Source organism: Balaenoptera acutorostrata, chromosome 8 (genome assembly GCF_949987535.1).
Source record: "Balaenoptera acutorostrata chromosome 8, mBalAcu1.1, whole genome shotgun sequence".
Lineage (NCBI taxonomy): Eukaryota > Metazoa > Chordata > Mammalia > Artiodactyla > Balaenopteridae > Balaenoptera > Balaenoptera acutorostrata.
Genome location: NC_080071.1, coordinates 64,899,622 through 64,924,742, shown reverse-complemented (window position 1 = coordinate 64,924,742; position 25,121 = coordinate 64,899,622). Strand labels below are relative to the sequence as shown.

The 25,121-nt window shown below is 35.4% G+C and overlaps 1 protein-coding gene across 3 annotated transcripts in view; it reads right to left on the bottom strand.

Moving 5' to 3' along the window:
- Window positions 1-25,121, bottom strand: part of ADAM23 (ADAM metallopeptidase domain 23) — a 166,172-nt gene that overhangs the window by 40,047 nt on the left and 101,004 nt on the right. For all 3 annotated transcript variants that reach the window (XM_007190594.3, XM_057551858.1, XM_057551859.1), the window contains exons 7-15: window positions 21,662-21,734; window positions 20,776-20,852; window positions 19,008-19,073; window positions 11,938-12,009; window positions 9,650-9,813; window positions 8,546-8,630; window positions 7,697-7,787; window positions 5,282-5,330; window positions 2,900-2,999 (exon numbers count right to left, since the gene is read on the bottom strand). In XM_007190594.3, the coding sequence (XP_007190656.2) occupies window positions 2,900-2,999; window positions 5,282-5,330; window positions 7,697-7,787; window positions 8,546-8,630; window positions 9,650-9,813; window positions 11,938-12,009; window positions 19,008-19,073; window positions 20,776-20,852; window positions 21,662-21,734 (777 nt within the window). The remainder of the gene's footprint in view (window positions 1-2,899; window positions 3,000-5,281; window positions 5,331-7,696; window positions 7,788-8,545; window positions 8,631-9,649; window positions 9,814-11,937; window positions 12,010-19,007; window positions 19,074-20,775; window positions 20,853-21,661; window positions 21,735-25,121) is intronic.

Genomic DNA, 25,121 nt, shown 5'->3' with positions numbered 1-25,121 from the left:
TAATAACACTTCCAAAAAACATATTTTAAATGGGGTAATATCTCTTGGAGGATTCTCCGGTAGTGGGCTCCAGAGATGACCTCTACCATTAGAGCTACTTTTCAGAGAAATAAGCTGTCAAGAGGAATAGATCACTTTTCATATTTGCTAATGGAGCTAAAATGCACTGCTAAAATAAGACTCACAGATACCTAATTTGTGGACTTATAACCAGGCAGCTGAGAAGATACAAAAACTGTCAAGAAGATAAAAATGCTTCATTCACAGCTAAATGTGATATATGCCATCAAGCAAATGCAAATAAACTTAGGGAAAAAAAATGTTGCTGGAAATCCATGCCCATCATTCTCAGTGAAAAGAAATCTGCACTGTCTGAATCATATTAAGTAAATGTGCAGACATATGCACAGATGTATAGAAATTTCTCAATCATTCCTGGAGCCATGGGAGAGTCAAATTTCTAGAATAATCCACCCTACTGGTGCTATGAACTTGCCTGCCAAATAAACTGTATTACAGACCAGTTGTTGAGGCAGCTGATTATTTATAAGAAACATTCCTATTTCCCATCACCTGGGGCAAGATTTTTCTGTGTGTATCTACTATACTCAGGTGAAGATTAGAACAGGACATCCCAACCCAAATGCTCAGAGCCATATCTGTGACAGGGAGCAGTACACACCCAAGGAACAGCTGCCTTCCACTGAGTCCACCAAAGAAAGATATGCTCCTCCTTCCATTTCCAGGAAAGGAAAATTGTTAAAAGGAGCAAGGAAGTTTTCCACGATACTTGGGTGGGACTTCCCTATGGGAAAATCCAATGACTAAAATCAACAGTCCTCATCTCCGTGATATTTTGATCAGCAGGGAGGAGAAAATGGAAAAGGGAAAGGCAGACTGGAACATGAGTAGGGCTTTATATCAGGACTCCCATACAACCCACTGTTAGATTTCATTCTCAGGACTCTTCTTCCATCCTGAGACAGGTCACTATCACAAACCATATGGCAAACATGGCAGTTGAGAAGGTTCCCAGAGCACAAAAAAGATGCACTTAGATAATGTGAAAATAACTCATAAAATCTGCATCCATCCATCCATTGACTACAACACTTGGAAGAAAGTCAGTTCTTTCACACATACATATAAATTATTCCACTGTAATCCATAGCAGCTTTTAAAAAATTATTCTATATATGTTGTTTAAAAAGAAAGAATTCCATATTCACTAATTTTTAAAATTGAAGATGTATATGTATTTTTATTTAGTTTCCACATTATCCGAATAATTTGCTTTCTACTCACAGGCAATTTCAGAAATCTAATGATGGATCCTTATACACACACTAGAGATCTTAGTATTTTCAAACAACTCAATGTTGTTTCCTCAGGCATGATGCTTATAATTAGCTGGTGAAAAATTAGCCATGTACTTTGCAATTCAGAAATGCCAACAGCTCACATTAATTCATTATTACTCACTGCACCCATTTTAAACACTCTGAAGCTTTCAGATTTCTGTTGCATTGAGAGCGATGCCATGAAAAGCAGGGAGCTGAGTTTAATGATGCAAGGTCACTTTAAAATTCCTGTTTCTTTTTCTGCAGCCTTACTGAGATTTTATACAGCTGTCAGGCATCAAAGTATCATCCCTAACTTAGCAGTATCACTTAATTATGGGGATAGGAATAAATTATTCTGACAGTTATCGACATCAGACACTGATTTTTTTAAAAAAAGGCTAACGTGATTTCACTGCTCTCTCAATTTGCAGAGTTATTAAACATTTTGTATAGCAATGGACTATATTTGACTTATGATGTAGTATCTTAAAAAGAAATATGAAATGTGCAGTGTTAGAATGTCTATGCCATCTTCTAATTCACATCAATCCTGTCCTTTTGCCTGTTAAGCAACTTCGTTTCTAAACATGTTATTGGTCGACAGTCCCATATCCAAAAGCTCTATAGCCTGTGAGTTTAAGAATTCTGGCTTTGCTGGATTTTAGAAAAGTATGATGCATTTACCCTGTTCTATATAACGGCCCTGAGGGGTCTGGTATACACCCTATAATCAAACACATTAACATTTGTGCAGTAACTTTTGTTCACTAAGACTTATGAACACTTACACTACGAGGGATAAATAAAGATTTTCAGTTCAGGATAAGTTTTACCGTCCACTATGTTTTCTGCAAACTCATTAAAAATACTTCCAATTGTCAGAATTTTTGAATTAAGGAATTGTGGATAAGCGAATATGACATTGTGTATATAAATTTTAATGAAATGCCAATTGACAATGTGGACCTTCCCAAGTAAAGATATGTATATCTCTTCATATATATATATATATGCGCCTGTATTGATGGGGTCCATAAATACTTTGGGTCATTTTTTGGCTGGCTGATATTAGTAATGCTTTCTATCTGGGAGAATGGACCACACATACCCCTCCTGCCAAAAAGAAAAAGAAAGTAAGAAAAGCCTAGAAATTAGTTATACCCCTAGAGAAAATGTCAAGGGGAAATAGAATTTTTGTCAGAGAAATGGGCTAAAGTAATGTATCTTAATCTAACCCACTATCTCTTAGCAGCAAGTGAAGACCCCAACATGAAAATTTCAAAGATATTTTAATTGAAGGATTGTCTGTTTGTTTTTTGGAGGGGAGGGCCAAGAGGAGGTACAGCTAGCACTGAAACACCAGAGCTTCAGAACAGTGAAACTATGGTCTGGTAATTCATTTAAACGAGACTTAATCTTTAACGTGATAAAGCCTTTTATAACTAAATATTAATCTGATTGGAAAGAAACCTCCTTTCCAAGCCAAGCATCTGATATTTGGCATAGTTCCATTGTAAAAAAATTGGAGAAATAATTACACTTTCTAAATTACTAACCTTTGTTGGCCTGTTGAAAAGACAGGCACCACCCCCTCTGTGTAAAAAGTCTCTATACTCCAAAATGCTGCACTTTGAGAACTTTCTGGAATGGGATACCCTGAGGAAATAAAGAATCAATTATGTAAAAAATTTACCAAAAGCAGTCAGCAGAGAAGAAAATTAAAACTCTTGAATTAGAATAAAATAATCACTCTGGATCCAAATGATTCTACACAAACTTTGACAAGGCATTTATGTTCAAACTGCTAAGTATGTGTGGTAGAGTCTGTAAAAATAGAAATTCAAAGAAAATCACAGATTTGGGGGCTAGGTTACAATCTCCTTAGCAGTCAAGCCCCTTTGTGCTCAGGCTTGAAAGAGTTTTTGAAAAGTTCGCCCCCGAACTTCATCTAGGCTGTATATTAAAATGTGGTTACTAGCATTGATATATGTACACTACCAAATGTAAAACAGATAGCTAGTGGGAAGCAGCTGCTTAGCACAGGGAGATCAGCTCAGTGCTTTGTGACCACCTAGAGGGATGGGATAGGGAGGGTGGGAGGGAGGGGATATGGGGATATATGTATACGTATAGCTGATTCACTTTGTTATACAGCAGAAACTAACACAACATTGTAAAGCAATTATACTCTAATAAAGATGTTAAAAAAAAATGTAGTCACTTTTATTTGCTCTGTCTCAGTAAAGATAAGCAGGGTTTTTTTTTTTGCCTCTGTCCTGAATAAAAGGAACTTGGGAACCTACTAGATTTTACTTTGGAGAAGGAAGCTGTGAGGGTCAACTGATTAAAGATTATGTATTGCAGGCTTCAGCGACACAATTGAGGTAAACAAGGAAACCCTAAAGAGATGTGTTAGACTATATATGTTTTTATGTGTATATACACACAGCCCAAACAGAATTAGGGTAAGCGCCTTCTGAATTACAATTAGGTAATAGCTCCTTATTCTCAACCTCAAATACTATTTGGTAATATTCATGATTTTGCAGGAATATAGTGAACCTCTTTGTGAGTTAATCAGATTACTATCACTATGTCAGTACATAGGGGAATATTATACATATGGTCAAGGTTAAACTGAGTCATACACATTGATTCCTTGGACATATTTGTCATAGTACTTGATTTGAGAGTACTAGGTCACTTATCTAGGATGTGATCCAATAGATTTATATTTCCTTATGTATGAGGGTAGTGTATGGAAGTAGGTAAAATCTACCATTGTTGACAGTGATCTCTTACAAGAACTATGTAGAAATATATACTTGAGAAAATACAAATTAAGCTTAAATAATTTTATTATATCCTATGGGTAGTCAGTCCAAAAATCCATTTAGAAATTGGAAGTTTAGAAGACAGAAGACCTCTCCCAATAGAACCAGTATTATGAATGGTGTTACTGTTCTGTAGGAGGCCTCAGGGGAGGGGGAGCATGAAAGCTAACAGTTTCAAGTTTAAACTACATTTCTAGAAACATGTGTTCTAAAGTAGCAAGCATAATGGCTGACTCTCTCCTCAAGCCTTCATGTTCACACACCTCTTGTTCCCTGGACTCCTGGTGCACAAATAAGGAAGGGACTCTGTAAAAGTAGGTCAGGGCTTCTGGCAACTGGGGATCACAGGGAGGGGGCAGGACCAGAAATGGTGATGTGTTGAGCAGATGTCTGGCATGGGCAAAGGAAGTGGGAGAGACACATGAGTGAGGAAACCTCTTCTATCTATTAGGAGTGGGTTCTAGCTTAGGAGGCCTTGCGGCAGTGGCTCCCATGGGGCAGGGGTCCCTGGGAAACAGGGCAATGTTTCTAGGCCTTGGTTCACAGATGCAAAGGCAACCCTCTAGTTTCCAAATTATCCACAATAGGAGACAGGAGTTAGGTGAGCAACTATTCAAATGTCTATCAGTAGAAGACCACCTAGACATGATAAATCTGTCTTAATTTGTTTAAAAAAGCTTTATTGATTATATAAGGAATACAGTACAATTTTATTACAGTAAACATGTCTATTTATGAGTTCCTTAAAATATAAATTGTTGACTAAATTGGTTTTCACTGACAGTTAGACAACCAGCTTTTATCCTAACTGTACTAAAAAATTAATGCATCCACTAAACTTAGAAGCATTTAATCATGTGCTTCCTTTAAGGTTAATAGACGTAGAAGTGGTTACTTTATTTTACTTTTATTACCAACTTTAAATAAAAAATTAAAGTATAAAGTAAACTAGCCATTTCATTTTTTAAAATATCAGATACTGAATTATTGAATTTATTCTAAGGCTTAGCCTAAAAGACCAGTACCTGAGAGACTGTGTATCTAATTATAGGTAACAATTTCGGTAAAAGGTATATAACAAATGCATGTACAATGAAAATTTACCCCGTCTCCTCCATGATGCAGCCGCCCCAGGATTCTGTGCAGTCACATTCTAGTCCAATGAAACAATAAAAAGCAACAAAAGAAAAGGGAAACAACAAAAGTCACATCTTTAATTTGCATCGCAGCTCTTGAAATAGTTCCTTATTACCAATTCCATGTCAGACAGGTACAGAATGTGAAGTCTCACCAAACAAAACCTATTTCTTTTAAATCAATATTTCTTTTTCCTTTCCAACAGTATAGCTTGCTTCCTAAGATAACAGCTGCAAGAAATAAATTTGTGCCTCTCTTCATTTTTGTAACTCAGAGAATTCAATTAAGTTCCTAGTGCCAATGTTTAATGAAAAGTACCTGGTCTAGAGATTGTAAAGCCTGAGTTCTAGTCTGAGTTCCGTCTGATGAGAGAGTTTCATAGGCAAGTGACTTAGCATTTCTTGTGTCTCAGTGTTTCCACCTCTAAAACGCGAATGCATCTCTCTATCTCCCAGAGTGGTTCTGGGGCTCACATGAGATGGTAGTCTGTGTGCTCTCTGGGAACTACAAAGCTCTACTGCACAAATGCAATGAGTCCTCACTGAAGTCCTGCTAACAGACCACACCGGACGTTAGAGGAGAGAATTCAATTTGCTGGAGCCAAAGCAAGAATCAGCCAGAGACTTGAAGAACACTAAGCTAAAAGGTTCAGCAAAAGAGAGAAATCTAAAATAGAAATGTAAAATCATCTAAATTAAATAACAACCATAAACTTAACATAGATACCACAGATGGACATATGGGTATTGTGACGGGCTGTCCTTTTCATTTATTTTTTCCTATTCTCTTTCCTATGATAGACAAAGATATTTTTAAAGAAAGACTTCCAAATGGATCTTTAAGAATTCAAAGTACAGAACGAATCTACCTAAACAAACAATTCACAAAGGAATAAAGAATTTTAGGAAGGAATTATGCCCGGCTTTAGTAATGAAGCCTATTGTTCACCCTACTCCATCATCTGACTCAGCAATATCTCTCAGCTGCCCCCAGCACTGGCCTCTTCCTGGCTCCAGGCTTTTCAAACAAGGACATAAACCTGGTTCTACTCCTTTCTGGTTTTCAGGTATTGATGCCAGCCAATGAAACCTGAATCACTTCCTTTAATGTGTACTATGTGTTTCCCTGGGAAAGCAAATACTCTGAGCAAGAAATTAATAGATGAAAGTTTGTGGAGATTTGCTCAATGCCACCAGACTTAATGTACCCATAAAGTGATGACTTAATACGCCCTTAAAGGGAATCAAGACACCCTGGATATATATTTTGCTTCAAGTTTCCATAACACTATGTATTAATGACAATTATTTGATAGTAGTCAAAAAATATAAAATATAGGATAATGTTAAGGTAGATTTTTGTCCTCTTCTTCTTTAGGGAGGCTATGGTAGAGAGGGGGACCTTTATTCCTAGCATCTGATATGTTCACTGAGGGGAGTAGATTTCAACTTAATTCTTAGGTAACAGATTAGGAGTGAATACCTCAGGTTTTTCTTTCCACAGGATCTCATTGTGTGTGCCCTAGGCACTTTTGCCTTCTGCCACAGAAGTGTGTTAGAACTTATATTTTACTAGTGTATTGATATAAAGAGGAATATAATCCAAGTTGGATTTTATACCAATTTTAAAAGAAGTTAAAAACGTTCAAGGGCCCCCTAAAATTATTGTGGGCCTTCAACACTTCGCCCCTAGAATCTCAGCCCTGTCTTTCCATCTGCATCTCCTCTGGTTAAAGAGGAGAGTGACACCCAGCAGTCACCAGCTGTGTTTTCCTACTGGATGGGATTTGTGGCTGCTTCTCTTGGCCCTGCCTGCCCAGTAGAGGAGAGTTTTCCTCTATCATCTGCCCCCATGTTTAAAAGGTCCAGGACAGGACTGCCTGTACGGGAAGCTTCTCCAATGTTTCTGATGGTACTAGGTGGGTAAGTTTAATTAGAGGTAAGTAGATGGGTAAGTTTAATTAGAGGTAAGTAGATGGGTAAGTTTAATTAGAGTTTGAGCTCCTTTTAACTCTAGGCCTAAGCTATTTTCTGATCCAACTGTACTTGTGGTAGAGCTTCACTGACATCTTGTGTCTATACTCAACTGGTTAGAATCCAGAGGGTGAGTATTCACCACCACTCACCCCAACATTCTGCAGTGTGAGAAAGAGCTGATCACGCCCTGAGAAAGTATGATTTTATGGACTTTGAAAGGGACATTTCTCCAACCCACACAGATTAAGAATTGCCTTAAATAGCTCATCTTATCATTTGTTTAGAGGAAGGAGATACACTACAGTTAAGGTATTATGACTTAGGAATGAAAAATATTTCTTTATTGACCGGACATGCATTATACAGACAGAATGGCACATGAAAGTAAGAAGGTCAATGTACATACTTGGCTTTCTGCTAGAAGGTTCCCATTGGATTCCAAGGTTTTGAGCCAGGCTCTGCGATAATACTTGTGCCACTGCCATTGGAAGACCATACTGTTTTTCAGAGTTGAAAGTGTGTGGGAAACATTTGAGAGAGGGCACAAAGCTAGTTATTATTTCTTAATCATCACCACATTTCATCTCAGTCCCCTAAGTAGAGCCTCACAGCATCAAAAGACGGCTTACGTTCCTTATCCCTTCTTCCTTGCAACTGGGCCCAAGAAGCAGAAAGCCTCTCTTACCATGTGGCACCTCTCAGAACTTGATGTTCTCACATGGAAACATAAAATCATAAAAGGCTGTGCCCCATTTCAATTCATACCAAACCAAGAATAAATTCAACTTACTACAAATCTGTCAAGAGAGGTCTCCACTGAATGATGGCTACTGGGATAACCTGGTATAATAGATTCAGGTACTGACCAAGGTTTAGATTTGGTTGGTTCGACTTTTGGGATGTGTTAAACCTAACATAGGCAGAAGAGCAAATAACTTTTTAAAAAAGTCATAAAAGAAGGATAAACAAGCTTATAAGAACTTATCTATAGAGGCCAAGAAATTTCTGGGCCAATCTTTGGTTTGCATCTGCCTGATAAATATGAAAAACTATCATTATGATATGAAACAATACCTCTTTTCTAACACCAAAGACCACTTTGGGTTCTATATACTAATACGAACCACTCATACTATAGTCTCAATGTCATTATCACTCTAAACAGGCCTGAAAAGGGAAGTAAACTAGGCCATGGGGAAGAAAGAGACTAGATGCACAGATAAAGCTCTGCTTTAGGAAAATTGATAACATTTACCTCATTCACACCAACTCCCCTTGTGTGAGAACAGACACCTCCAAAGTAACTCAGGCTGCTTCTCTTATAGTGGAATGTCACACGCCTTAGGAAAAATAAGTGCTATTAGGAAACCAATGTAGTGACCATTATATTTCAACTCTCTGCAAATGTCTATTGTCCTATATTGAATACCCCAAACCAACCCTCCTTTAGAAAACCAAAAACTGTATTTTAAATACCTTTAAATGTATGTTATCATAAATACCTTTAGATTAATGTTATGTTAAATAATCTCAGTTGAGCAAACATAAATTGAGCACCTAACTAAGCATCATGTACTGATACAGGAACTGAGGACACAAAGATAAACAGACCACAGTCCTTGACTTTTTTCTAGTAGAGACTATCTAGTAGTTATACAAAATATTGATGATTGTAAATTGGTGATTAAACACTGAGAGAAAAGCAAAGAGTTAACAGGTGAGAAGAAAGGAAGGAGGACTTTGGTTGGTTTGATCCCAGGACAGAACCTTAGAGGACTGTCTGAAAACAGCTTAGCCACCAGGGGGGGAAGGGAGCAACTTATGATATCAAAAGTGAACAAAGCACCCCTTTTCCTTAGAGATGAAACGTCAATTTTAGTCAATAGTTCATTTTCACTTTGCTGTACACCTGAAACTAACACAACATTGTAAACCAACTATACCCCAATAAAAATTAAAAAAAAAAAAGATCTAGCAAATGATTTGTTGGTGAAAGTGGTGTGTGCAAGCTTTCAGGAAATCTGCTTTAAAGGAGCTAACTCAGCTGGAAGGAGGGCCCTTTCGCAATCCTCCCTCCCTGGCATTCCTGCTGCCTGTGATGAAGGCTGGAGTGTCAACAGCTGTCTTGAATCATGAGTTGACCCTAAGGATGGAAGGTCTGAAGGTAGAGATGTGCTCTGAAAGTAAATCTCATGACTGTGGAACCACCACTCCAGCACTGGGCAGCCTACTTCTGTGCTTCTTATGTAACAGAGGAATCAACCTCAAACTTGTTCAGGATTGACTTATTGATATATAACCTAACTGATACACTAAAGGGATAAAGATCAACATCAAGCCAAGGGCTGGGGATACGTACGAGATGAGATGCACAGCATCAGCATGCTGCCTGATACGCTGCCTGTATTTGGAGAATTCGTGGAGCATCTGCACAGGGTTGGTGGTGATGTCAATATGATCCTTCTCAGTCCAGGTCTCTACAGCCACCAGGACAACCCTGGTATTAAGCTGCTCCTTGTAAATCTGAGGGTATACAACAGGACAGGTGCAGGAGGAAAACACTGGGTCAAACATGCACAATCAGTGTTTCAGAGTCAGCGGAAGGACAGGAGGGGGAGGTGAGAGGAGAACACGACGTCAGAATTAGCTCATCAGAGAGAATCTTCTTTCCTTTCTCTTTTCCAAGAGCAAAAAGAAAGAACAATCATACAACTCAGCCTCTCCTACAAAGTCACTTCAATCCCAAATCAGCACCTTTAGTGGCCAGGCATCTCACTAGGGGATCTATACTAGGAGTATCACGATTCTAAAGTCTGGACATAAATTCAAAACAGGGTTTAGTAAACTCACCCTTCCAAACCTCATAGGAGATAACAGGTTGGAGCCTGATATACTGGTTCTGAGCAAGTGCGATATGACCAGTTACTCCTGGAGGATCGGAACAGATCACTAAATCCTTGGACAAGCACTAACACCATGGCTGGCTTGCCCTTGGAAGCCTTGTTGTATGAAAAGTAAAATAACAGTGGAAGAGAATCACGATCTGAGGCCAAAAGAGGGAAAAGCAGACTTACATTACCTATGTCACCCTCACCATAGGGTGACATCACTCGCAATATTTAAATTGTAATTTTCTGCTCTCTTTTTCTGCTTTTGGCCCAGTAGCTAAATAATTCACACATGTAAGCAATTTTGATGAATGTTGTCATTTTGTCCTATTTTCAAGCTAATTAAGAAAATAATGGATGATCTTAGAACACACTGAGGAGAGGAAATATTATCATGCCTAAATCAACGTGAAGCTATAACGATTTTACAACAGGGAGTGAGTTAAGTGTAATGTCTTTAAAAAAAAATTAGTTGGTCAGCTTCAGAACCTTGTATGGTAAATCAAAATAAAAATGACCCTTTGCAAGATGTGATTCTGTTCAATCATGGTGAAATGACAAACATTTGAAGAAGAGATTCTACCAAGTAAACAGCTGGGGCAGAAGGAAAGGTGTGTTTAATATTCTCTTTTTCATATCCACTTATAGTTTTCCTCTGAGAAGACTGACAAGGGCTGAAATTAAAGAAAATTAATAAAGCAGGTGATAACTGGCTTTCAGAATTTCAATCCTAACGCTACATGCTACTCTATTACCCTGCACCCATTTTATATTGCTCAGCTGTGCCTACCAGGTATTATATGTTACGAGTGTTTACATGATTGGAGACTTTTGGACTGTTTAAAAGGCAGAAAAGAAGGCAGTTCTTTAGAGAAAATAAGTATCATTTAGATATTAAGCAATTTATAAAGGTTTTTTTCCCAGTTAAGAGGGAACATACAATAAATATCAGATAAACATACATTTAGCTGAGCAAAACAGCACTTTACATTAGAATACACAAAATACTATGCTATATTTATGACTAGTCAAATTGAATTATTTATTGGAACATAATGAATAATATTCACATTTATGGATTTCCTATCTAAAGGAAAAAGGAAGAAAATCTTAACCATCATTCTCTGTAACTGACAGAATGAGAGGAGGAAAAAAACTCAATAAGAAAGATTTATAGAAGTCTTTTAAAGAAGATATACATTTTACTGTCTTAAATTAGCTTTATTTTGAGACTGCACTTAATTCTGTCATCTAAAAATAAAGTCTGAAGCATTCTTATGGGGACACGAAGAAAATAAATTTGGGTTCTTTTAAAAAAATTTTTTTTGTATTGCCTGTATCCTCCAAACATAATCCACCTCAATCTATTAGTTCTTCTGCCTTATATTTAAGACGATAAGCTCATCTGATTATTATTAATGAAGTCTCATTTGCCAAGTTTAATTTACACTCTTTTCGGTAGCTAATTTTCTCCAGTATTTTTGTCCTATCTAGACTCTTGTGACAATAATATGTAGACATCACTTAGAAGCAACATCAATGCATCTTTGGGATCCCAAGAATAACTCAACAGTCCCCTGAAACTCTGATAACACTGCCCTTTGTGAATCAGACCACTCTATAATTTCTTATTAGCCAGATGAGATAAGGATAGCATTTTTACTTTTGTCTCAGAAAGAACTAAAGCAGCAAGTAAGCAAACAGAGATATAAACCATTCCATCTTGGAAAAAGAGGTTCAAGAAAACCAGGATACTTACTGAATCCACAAGGTTGACCACAGACTTTGCAAAGTTGTTTGTATGCGCATGAGAAGAGCGACACTTCTTATACTGGGAGGGGGAAAGATATACCAGTCACTGTCAAACCATAATTTAATGATAAATTTCAAAATTCTGTAAAAACAGAAATCTGACAGCAATAGTAGAAATGGGGATTAAAAATACAGAATTCAGTTTGTGCCGTGTTTGGATATAGTGGTGTTCTTATTTTATTTCTCTGTTAGGCAGGAAAACTATAACTGTCTAAAATACCCATGATGTTCCAGGTAATGGAGACAGCCTAGTGATTCTGAGTGAGAAACTTTACACTTGAGAAGTAAGCTGTTAATTCAGTCTCAATGTCTAACAAATGCAATCCTTTTTTTTTATTATTTGTTTGTTTCACAGAAATGAACTTTACCAGTTTATAAAGAGCTTAGATCAAGAAATTTAATCCCAACTGGACACCCTCCTCACTTGAATTCAAGCGCATACAAAGATCAAGAAAATTTCTTAGGCAACACTTCAGATTCGGTCCATGATATGGAATGCATCTGTCGTACATTTTAGTATATTCTTTCAGAAGAATGCCTTCTCCAAACGAAGCCTTTTGTTTTTGACGGCTCAGAAGTCAAAACAAAGAAGAGACAAAAAGTAAAACTGAAGTGTGCTGATAGTGTATAGTTGCTTATGGTTATTTATGATCACTTAAGAAAATAAAGTAAATTAATAGAATAATTACATAACATCTGAAGGGCTACAGTTTTAGCAAGGAGTACTGCAATTAATATGGCTTTGAGAGGACACTTAAAAACTAAAGTTTATCACAGGGGGATCATGCCCTCTGCTGAGGAAAAAGAAAAACATCCTCAAAACTACTGAATCAGGTTTGCACCATGTCTTTAAAATTTGACTTCATTTATAATTATAAAAATAATGCATCTTCATAAAGATTAAAAATACTTCCACGTTGGAATATCATGATATTCTTTTCTTCTCCTTTGCCCATTTTCACATTATAAATTTGTCAGACCCCCTTCATTTCATTCTCTCTTTAACCCTGTTACAATGTTTTTTAAATGAAGAATATGTCTTAATGCTTATAGATCTGATATATATATTTTTAATAATACTGAGCATACTGACAACCTATGATAAATGTGCAATAACTTAGTATTGTGTTATTAGTAGCATTCATTAATTTATGACTATTTATAATATTTGCAATGGTGTGAATGTTTGTGTGCCCCCAAAATTCATGCTGAAATCCCAGCCCTCAAAATGATGGTATTAGGACATAGGACCTTTGAGTGGTACTTAGGTTATGAGGGTGGAGCCATCATGAATAGGATTAGTGCCTTATAAAAGAGGCTCCAGAGAGATCTTTAGTCCCTTCCACCATGTGAGGACACAGTGAGACATGTTAACAGTTTTTTTTTAAACTTAGCATAAAGAAGTTGTTGTAAAGAGCTCAGCATTTTAAGCTGCCTAGCAAATTCCACAAGCTGAAAAACTTCAAAGATAGATATTTAAAATATTGGGTTGGCCAAAAAGTTTGTTCGGGTCTTTCTGTAACATCTTACTTTTTGGCCAACACAGTAAAAGCAAAAGTCTCAACATTAAGTCTTTTTGGGGTGATGAAATGTTTTGAAACTAGACAGAGGTAATGATTGCACCATATAGTGAAGGTACGAAATGTCACTGAATTGTACACTTAAAAAAAAAAAAAGTCCTGACATGAAGAAGCACTTATCACAAAAAGAAAGGGAAAATATTAGCTGACACCTATTCTAATGCAGTGGTGTTACATATCTATTCAAATGAATTTTACTTTGCTTCCGAACATTTATTTGTCCTTTTGGGATATGTCTTTTTGTAGTATAAGGGTCATGGAAAACATGACATGTAAATTAAAAACAATGAGGACCTTAAAAGTCTATTAAAATGTGATGTTTTCCATTTATTTCATATTTATAACTTCCAATTCTCTGATTTTCTTTATTTTGGGCCACGTGGTTTGCAGGATTTTTTAGTTCCGTGACTAAGGATTGAACCTGTGCCCACTGCAGTGGAAGTGCAGAGACCTAACCACTGGACCGCCAGAGAATTACCTCTGGTTTTCTTTTTAGAAAGATCACTCTGCCTGCTGAGGTGAGTGAATTAGAAAGGGTCAAGAATGCATGCAGAGAGACCTGTTGGGAAACTGCTGCAATAGTCCAGGTTAAAAAATAATGAAGGCTGGACATCATTATAGGATGTTGGAAGGTAAGGAAAGAGAAGAAAAAAAAGATGACTCCTAGGTTTTGAACTTGAATAGCTGGGGGTGGGGGAGCTGCCATTTAAAATAATGAGAAAGACTGGGGGAGGGCAGTTTAAAACTAGGGAACCAAGAGTTCTGATTTAGAAATGTTAAATGTGAGATGCCTATTCAATACTGAAGTAAAGATGTCAAGTAGGCAGTTGAATATAGAACTATGGAACACAGAAGGCTAGAGTATAAAGTTGAGAGATGAATTTAAGTCATGATATATTTTAAAGACTTAAGATGGGAAGTGATCACTTGACGAAGAGTTATAGAAAGAAAAGAGAGCCCCAAATCAAGCTATGGGGCACTCCCATAACTCTAGAGGCCAGACATAAAAGACTAAGAAGAAATGGCCAGTGAGGTGAGAAAGCTATTGTGTCATAGAAGCTGAAAGATTACGAAAATGTTTCAAACAGGAAAGAGTAATCAACTGTGTCCCATGCTACTGAGAAGGCAAGTACGATAAGGACAAAGAATAACCACTAGATTTAGTCACTTGAAATTCCATATAATTGAGTACCTAGGATTTATTAGGGGCTATCATTAGTGTTTCTCCTACAACAAATACTTGCTCCTCACAACTCAGTGAGGTAGGTTTTATTATCTCCATTTTTATAAATGTGGAAAGTGAGGCTCAGAGAGGACAAATAACTTATCCAAGATCACAAAGCTGAAATTCAATGCTTACCCTGGGTTGACATAGGAGATAAAACTTGTTCAGTTAACAAGTCATATAAAATAGTTTATGTATGCTTCTAGTAAATCATGATTATTGATGAGAAATCATAATATGTTGGGTTCCTATAAAATATAGTGGCTTTCAAATAAGGAAAACCAAATGAGGTTTAAATTAAAAAGTATATGAGCTATCCTTTCATGTTTGCACCTATATACATAAGGATATAGCAACAATGTAAGAAAAACATTTGTTTTTCATGCACTTTAAAATATTTCAACTAATTTTCTAATAGAATAAGGTTTTTAATATTTATATTGAGCTGAACTGGCTCAAAGAAATGTTTGGCAGACCGCTATAAGGCTTTAATTGGCTCACAAATTGGACTCTGCCAGCCTGCTACTAAAATGCTTTATACAAAATTGAGGGATTTTTCTTTTCTAATTGAAAGCTACTGATAATATATGATGCTTGTTCAAAATAAGATATCTGCATTTTTTCAGAAAGGTTACTCTGAATTAAAGCAGTAAGTGTGAATGTAAACGTAGGCAAATGTTTCTACTTTCTTCATGAATGAGAATTAATTTTACAAAGAAAAACGTGAAATCTCCATTTATGATAGAATTTATTTCCACATTTTCCGATCACTGAAAATAATTTACATTTAAAGTGCCAAATTTGCTTTTCCTGTCTGAATAAACACAATCCTTAAGGTATTTGCTTTTTGAAAAAAATTAAAATTAGAGCTTGACTTTCAACCTGAGGGTGATAGTTATCAAAGTAAGTGTGCTGCCTCATCTAGCACAAAGATTATAAAATGAGTACTGTCAGTGGGATGACATTTTAAAATCCAATAGCAAACCTCCAGTTATTAAAGAACAGATGTCAATTATTCTAGTTTAGTTTTACTTTCAACACATGAATTTAAGTACTCTGATCCATGTTCTGATTCATCCCTTCTTTGAAGCATTCAAATTCAAAAACTATCTTCATCTCGTATAAAGCACACCTTTAAAAAAGAACTTTTCTCAACTCGCAAAAGAAAAAAAATTCTTATAAAATGACACACTTATTTGGGACTATTATGGACTAGAGTGTAACCTGGTCTTAAAGAAAAAGGAATCTATTTAGTTCTATTGCATCGATGCAATATTTATTTAAATAGTAGAAATCTAACAAGGACTTACTGTATAGCACAGGGAACTATATTTAATACCTTGTAATAACCTATAATGGAAAAGAATCTGTGTAACTATCACATTGCTGTATAGCTGAAATACTGTAAATCAACTACACTTCAATTAAAAAAAACAATAGAAGTCTTCTTAGGTAATTTCTTTCTACTTTAGGCATTATTATCACTCAATAATAAAGGCTTTCATTTTTTTTTCATTTCCTAACATGTATTCCCTCCAAACTTATCAGTACAAATTACAGGGTTTTATCTGGTTTCAAAGATAGATGTATACATTCCTAGTTCTCACTCATTTTAATAAGAATAATAAAACAAATTACCAAAATTTACCATTAAAAGATTTGGTAGTCTAAATAACATAACTTTATCACAGACTATACAGTATAATATTAGAAATTTTCTATTTACAAAAACAATATTTTAAAGGAGGGCATTATTTTGCTATTCATAAGATAAAGACAAGATTATTTAAATGCTTCCCATTTTAAAAGATTTACAAATAAATTCAAAATATATATAATGTTTAAAAAATTATCATTTCCTATTTGTATAGTTACTGAAATCTGCTCTCTGATTAATGGCTTCATATATTTTCTTAACAGAGATTTGGAATTACAAGTCATGGGTTGGAGAATTCTTCTATCAATTACCAGCTGTATGTGAATGCACTTTGTGAATTTAAAGGCACTGTATATATCTTAATTATTTTCACTACTTTAAAAGTATATATTGGATGTTGGAAAAAGTTTAACCTTCTAAAGCCATAATTTCACAACATGCCACAATGTTAAGGATTGAGAAGTAGCTGGACAAAATCTCAATGTCCCAATCAACAAAAATAATTCAGATGAAAAAATTATCTTGGGGTTTCAAGGAAATTAATGTCCATCAGAAACTCATATTTTAGCCTTCATTATCTAAAACGGCTACCCACCCATTTGGTTTTCCTTCCTATCAGGGAAGATCTGTCCTAAATTGTATGTAATTCTTTTTTTTTAATTGTATGTAATTCCAATAATTCTGGTTCTTACCGACATATCTCAAGCAATGTACTTAAAAGCTACTGGTACAGAAAATAAATCTGCATACCATACTCAGAGGTATGCTATTGCATAACTTCATGTTCAGCATAATTGAGCCAGTGCTTGGTAATTAATAGAAAACACCTGTTAAAGTAGAGACTCAAAAGTTTAAATATAAATTAAATCATCATTTTAAAAAATGTATGGTTTCAAGGTCTTTTCTACTGATTAGAATTTCACTTTTTCATTTTTGTATGAAACACAACCTTATTCTATAGTCTACTAATCTAATTTTGATTTCCTTAAAGAAAAACAAGGACTTCAAGATATTTGCAAAGCAATCAGAATTTTTGCTGCAATCTTTCACAAGTTTTTCACCTATACCTGACTCTTAGGTATGTCTTAAAGAGTCTCACCTTTATAAAGTCTCTCCAGAAATGTAACTTAGTTTTCATAAAGCAAATTACTCTGTCTTAGTTTATACAATTTAAAAAATTAAATTATGTAATTACAACAAAAATTACAAGTGGCCTAAACAGTTTGGAAAGTGGGGCAGTGGGTTGCTGGAGCCAGCTCCCACCAGTTCAGGATTCAACTGGATGCATCTTTTCCCAGGTCCTTATTTAATGACCTCACTTTGGTAGCTTGAAATCAGCCACGGTGGGAGTATTTACACCATGGAAATAAACAAACATTATAAATCAAGGCTTTTTTTCAGAGAGCCAGGTATTAAACATTTACCAGCACAGCACAAGTACTGAGTATACAGCTGTCCCTCAGTATCCGAGGGGAATTGGTTTCAGGAGTCCCAAAGATGCCAAAATCCACTGATGCTCAAGAGCCTTATATAATCTGGTGCAGTACATTACAATGGATTCAGTCGGCCATCTGCCTCTGTGGATACAACTGTACTAGCAAATAGCGTACTGACCAAGACCTTTCAGAATGCTCTAGGCTTCAACCAAGATATTTTTTTAACTCTAATATTTTTTTAATTAATTTTTATTGGAGTACGATTGCTTTAGAATGTTGTGTTAGCCTCCACTGCACAACAAAATGTATCAGCCATACACATACAGATATCCCCTCCCTTTTGGACTTCCCTCCGATTTAGGTTACCACAGCGCACTAGGTGAGTTCCCTGTGCTATACAGCATGTTCCCATCAGTTGTCCATTTTATACACAGTATCAATAATGTATATGTGTCAATCCCAGTCTCCCAATTCCTCCCACCCCACCCCTTTCCCCCTTGGTATCCATACATTTGTTCTCTAAGTCTGTGTCTCTATTTCTGCTTTGCACCTAAGATCATCTATACCATTTTTCTAGATTCCACATATATGCGTTATTAAACAATATTTGCTTTTCTCTTTCTGACTTACTTCACTCTGTATGACACTCTCTAGGTCCATCCACATCTCTACAAATGACCCAATTTCATTCCTTTTTATGGCTGAGTAATATTCCATTGTATATATGTACCACATCTTCTTTATCCATTCCTCTGTCAATGGACATTTAGGTTGCTTCCTGGCTACTGTAAATAATGCTGCTATGAACATTGGGGTGCATGTGTTTTTTTGAATTATGTTTTCTCTGGGTATATGCCCGGCAGTGGGATTGCTGGGTCATATGGTATCAACCAAGATATTTTATAAGGGAAATGGTTATGCAGAGTATGGTTAAGAAAGTTCCTACTTTATCTTCAAGAGGGGCCAATGGAGGACAATAATTGTTTTCATATGTCTTTTAAGCACTGAATCACGTTTTTTTTTTTTTTGAATCACGTTTTTGACAGAAGTAAACAAAAGATTATTATTCTTTCTTAAGTAAGCTGTCGGATCTAAAATTCATTGATTCTATATTCTTACCGTTTTGTGATCATTAACAATCATAAGTTCCAAATATTTCATTTCTTCAAACACACCACGAGATGGCTGTGGAAAATAAAAATATGTGGTCAAAATGGTGGTTGATAGAAAATATCTCTGATGCTGACTGTTAAGTGGTAGACTGACTTTGAATTTCAGAAGAACTCTTTGCTGCTCACTTTATGAACATCCTCAAAGAAACCTGGTCAGGGAAATGAAAAAAAAAGTGACTGTAAAGTGTGGGTAAACATGCAAGTATTTGGAAAAGAACTGTATTTAATTATCATTAAAGTATTCATCCAGATAGAGAAAGCTCATGTTGTTTTTATTTGATTTTTATATGTAAAAATATTCTAGAGAAAAATGTTCAGTGTAATTCTGTTAAAATAAATAAATCTCAATTTCTTTGGCATTAAGATACAATAAAAATATTCACATCTACTCAAAACTTCAAAGAAACACTGCACAAAACTTTAATAAGAATAGCACAATACATCTGAAACAGGTACCAATGTAATCATATAGAAACCTTAATTCAGTGGAGTGAAATTCTCATAATAATGTACTAATTCTTAACCTCACAACTTCTCAAAGGAACAAACGTTGACAGTTACAATATTCTGAATTCTTCTAAACTTTGATTACTACTAGATAATCCTTTAAGAGCAAGGGCTAAGGATTTTAGCTGTCGTTTGGACTTTTATTTCCTTTTCGTAGTTGGCAGAGTACATGATCATTGATCAGTTGTATTTGATAGGGGCGGGCTGTAGTGAAACATCAATAGCCTATATAAAACTTATTACCAACTGCATCTTCAAGAGTAAGCAAAAAGAGATCGCTAAGTTAAAAAAAATTGTTTCCATAATCACCATAATACAAAGACAGGCTCATAAAAGAGAGGATGATTTGACCTACAACCAAGTTTTTGATGGCTGGTGGTCTAATTTTTTCACAAAAGTACATTCAGCAAAACATTATCTAAAGTGTGCAATTTTCAGTATAATTACTCATTAAGTTATCTAGCAAATTACCATGTAATCTATATGCCATGGAATTAATTTTCGGTTACATAGCATTCACCATGTAATTACTAAACAGTCCCCATCATTACAGCTTTCTAATCTATTATGAAATAGACTAGGAAGATAATTTCAGTTACAAAGCCCCTATACATTTATCAATACATGGGAGCTCTATGACAGTTGTTGATTATATAATTACATGATTCTTATCTAGTAACTATCATGATACTAATGGTCAAAGAGATTTATTCTGTTCAGAAAAACACATCCAGCTTCAAACTGTGGTATAACTGTTTTTAATTTGAAAAGAAAATACAAATAAGCATGATTAGTCAACATTTCAAAACCTAACTCTTCCCCTACTTTTTTGTTAGTAGATTATTTTATATGATAAGTCATACCAGAAAAAAATAAACAAATAGAAAGCCTGCTCTGCTTTCAATAGAAAAAATGCACTGCAATTTTCATAAGAAAAATGCTTTGAAAACAGAGCTAAAACAATACATTCTTCAGATGCCTTCAGGGTTCATAGAACATCAAAATCAGCTTATATCACTTACAGGGAAAGCTGAATAAAAAGCACCATGCCCATAAGACTCAAATCATAGGGTATTTTGGTTTTGGGTTTTGTTTGTAAGAGGAAATTGCCCAAATCTAAACCGTTTTAGGTACACTTAGCCACCGTGTGATGACAGGCACACAATTTGAGTGAAAGAGCCCCGCCTACGACTCAACGCCACACTCACATTCACTGCTCTCTTCCTTCTCCTTTTCAACCACTGTAATTCAGATAGGAAGGGCCACTGGTCACTGCTTTCCATACCTGTGCAAAAGAAAAAGAATACCAAAATTTATGTTTGACTGCATTTCAATGGGAGAATGTTTTTAAAATATTATACGAAGGAATAGCAGCACTGATAGCATTTGTCATCTCAAAATCAAAATAAACTAAGGTGAAAAAAGCACGCCAATCATTAAATATTTCACATTTTCATAGTCACAAATATTAATATAATTCAAAGGTATAATTTTCTTCCAAACCTCATGAAAAACTTTACGAGCTATTCAAGACTCCTTGGAATATGCGTATTTCATCTACAACCACCTGACCCTGGATATCTGAAAATTTAGAAGAATTCTACTATGCTTAATTCATTTTAGAATTAAAAATAGTGTCTGGCATAAGCTTTTGCATAAATTACTAAAGATTTGGGGTATTAACATACAGAAGTAACATCACATACTCCAATAATCCAAAAGAAGCTTTTGCCAAATCAGCATGCTTGAGATGCCGCAGGACGAGAGCATAAGACACTACAAGTTGGTTAAAGAGCAGCAAACTTCCAGGAAAATCTAAGGATGAACCTCCCTGTAAATCACTCTGTTAAATCTGGCCACACTCTCCAGTTCCTAACACAGCTTTACTTCTGGGCTTCATATTTCAGTCTTTCCATCAGAAATGACTCTCCATGCTTCATTACATGAAATCCACAGTTCACTCCACTGCCCACCCACACTGCTCACGCCAGATCTCAAACCTACTCCATTTCCCAACAAGCCTGCATGTCCACTGAGCTCCAAGTCAAGGCTCCTAGTACATAAAATAGAGTGGCTTCCTTAATTAAAACTTACTGAGATTCTTCATTTGCTTAGAATATTGTCCTGCCAAGCTTTTCTCGATTATGTGTGGTCGACCTGTGCTTTTCTGAAACAAAAATAATTGTAGTCAATTAAAAAGCAAGATGTGATCATACCTCTACGGAACAGTGTTAGCACTTTCTCTAATATCTTTCCTAAAATGGAAACATTTATATGCTGATGTGTTAGTTATCAAAAATGAAAAGTAGACGGTTTATTGAAACTTGAATTTTAAATAAAATAGAGCATCATCCAATTGCCCCAGTTTAGATAAAAGCATAGTTTCATTAGCTACTCTTAAACCTTGGCTTTCTTCAAAGCCATGAATAGGAAATTCACAAGAAAAAAACACAAATGGGCAATGAATATATTTTTTAAAAGGTGAATACTACTTGAACACTCTTTCAAAATGCAAATAAAAAGATATACCAATTACTGACATCAAGTTGGCAAAGGTTTAAAAATTATGATAACTCTAGTCAATGATAGTTGCAAGGCAAAACACTTTCACACTGCTGGTAGGAGTAAATTGGTAGCATAGTTCAGAGAGAAATTTAGCAATTCTATCAACAATCTTGAAAATATTCATATCCGTTGCTCTAGATACTACACTTTTAGAAAAGTCTTATTTCCATCACTACTATTAGCTTCCATTACTGAGTGCATAGTATGTGTCAGCCAATTTAATCCTCATAAGAACTCCATACGTGCATATTTTATCCCCATTTTACAAATTAAAATATTGAGGCTCAGAGAGATATATTGTTGAGTTAAAATTATATTACAAAATAATGATCCAATTTAATTTTGAAAATATGGGAACATATCATTGAAACACTGGAAGAATGTACACTGAAAGGTGAGGAGAAGTTATCTCTGGGGGATGGGATGATGTATAATTATTATTTGGCTAAGTATTTGCTTAATTTGCTTTTCCAAATTCCTTACAGTGTTTTATAATCAGAAAAGTTATTTTTAAAAGTGTTCTTAATAGATTACCTAAAAGACTTACAATAATGAAAAGTTTTGCTCTTTATTTATTACTTGAGAAATAACATGAATTCTTACTATAAATACTTGATCCATATTACTGGACTTATTATAAAGCATACTAAAATTAATAATAATAAACTAAACATCAAAAATCTAAATTCAGACTTCCCTGGTGGCGCAGTCGTTAAGAATCCGCCTGCCAATGCAGGAGACACAGGTTCGAGCCCTGGACCGGGAAGATTCCACATGCCGCGGAGCAACTAAGCCCGTGCGCCACAACTACTGAAGCCCGTGCACCTGGAGCCCGTGCTCCGCAACAAGAGAAGCCACCGCAATGAGAAGCCCGCGCACCGCAACGAAGAGTAGCCCCCGCTCGCCGCAACTAGAGAAAACCCACGGGTAGCAACGAAGACCCAACATAGCCTAAATAAATAATTTTTTTTTAATGGACTGCATTTTTTAAAAAAATCTAAATTCAAGTAGACTAAACTCTTTATTCTGGCATCAGGTGAAAAGAAAGATACATAGAGTGATGAAACACAACTAGCAACATAATTTTAAAAACTGACTAAAGTTTCAAGCACTGTTCCTTTCCCTCTACCCATGAAGAAAATGAGGATAAATCATTACATGATTATGTAATCATTACATCATGAATGAAAGGCAGGCAGTAAAAAAGGAAGGCAAAAAAGAAAAGGCATGAAGTATATAACAATCAGCTCCTAAAGAATATGATTATGGGTTTAACAATGCAAAACCAATGCTTTAAACATTATGATAATAACAGTTTATAAATCTCTTCAAGAGTTTAATAGACATAGTCACATATATTTATTAATTCATCAAATGTGTAAAATTGTCCTACTAGGGAGGTAATGAAAAATTATCTCATTTTACCTATTTAAAAACTCAAGGCTTAGGGAGTTGTTATTTTGGGTTTTTTGTTTGTTCTTTGTTTTTGTTTTTGTTTTGTTTTGTTTTGTTTTAGATTCACAGGGCCATTAATCAATGCCAGAAATCAAAGTCAATTTTTTTCTGTATGAGTCAAATAATTTTGCTGTGTACAGGTTATCTACCTACAATTGGAGTAAAATGGGGAAAAATATTTTACTTAATCAAAATGTCTTTATCTAGGTGGGATGGTCTTCATTATCTGGTAATTTTTATAATTACTAGTTGAAAAATAATACTGGTTTATTCAAACATAAAACATTTAAAACTTAATGACTCTTCTGCCTCAAATTTGAAATTACCCCATATTCATACATACACAGCAACATAAAGAAAATAAACGTTTGTCAACTGTTCTTGTCAATAGCCTGAATGACTGTTTCCTGTCTCAAAATTATTTTGTCTACATTTGAAATCTCTAAAGATTAAAAAAAAAAACATTTTCTGCTCCCCATCAATGATTGCAATATCCTGACTCTATCACTTTCAAAATATTCTTTTCCCATTAGCAGTTATTTTCACTGATATGACTCCCCTACTGTTACCTCTTAGTGCCTTCACCTCCTACCATTGTCCCCTGTCTGCTCCTCTCCAACCTAGTTGGGTTCCTCACAGTTCCTAGAACACACTGGGAATACTCCTGCCTCAGGGCCTTTGCATTTGCTCTTCTCCTGCAATGCTTTTCCAGCCCCCTAATTTCCTGAGGGTCTTCATTCAAAACTCACCACCTCATTGTGTGTTAAAATATAAATTTTAACTCTCCTCTCCACTTTCCTGGCTTCATTTTTTCTCCTTAGCATGCACTATGTAACATACCATATGCAATTACTTATTCACCTATTTATTCCTGTCTCTGCCCCTGTAGATTACAAGCCCTACTAGGCTCAGGCTCTGTGTCTATTTTGTTCACCACTGTATCCCCAGCACCTAAAATACTACCCAGTATGTAGAAAGCCTTCATTACAATATTTTTTAATATATATATATTAAATATTAAATTTGGTTGCCTTCTATTAGTGAGCAATATGATTAGAGTACATGATTTACTTTTCTTCCAGTTTTATTCAGATCTTATTGAAATATAGCATTGGATAAGTTTAAAGTATACAACATAATGATTTGATATATGTATATATTACACAATGATCACCACAGTAAGTTTAGCTAACATCCATCACCTCACATAGTTACACATTTTTTTCTTGTGATGAGAACTTTTAAAATCTATTCTCTTAGCAGCTTTCAAATATACAATACTGTATTGTTAACGATAGTTACATGTTGTACATTACATCCCCAGAATTTATCTTATAACTGGAAGTTTGACCTTTTGACCACGTTCACTCATTTCCCCCACTGGCCTCTGGTAACCACTAATCTATTCTCTGTTTACGTGAGTTCAGTTTTTTTAGATTCCACATGTAAGTGAAATTATACAGTATTTGTTTTTCCCTGGCTGATTTATTTCACTCAGCATAATGCCTTCTTGATTTCTTATCTAGGTTGCTGG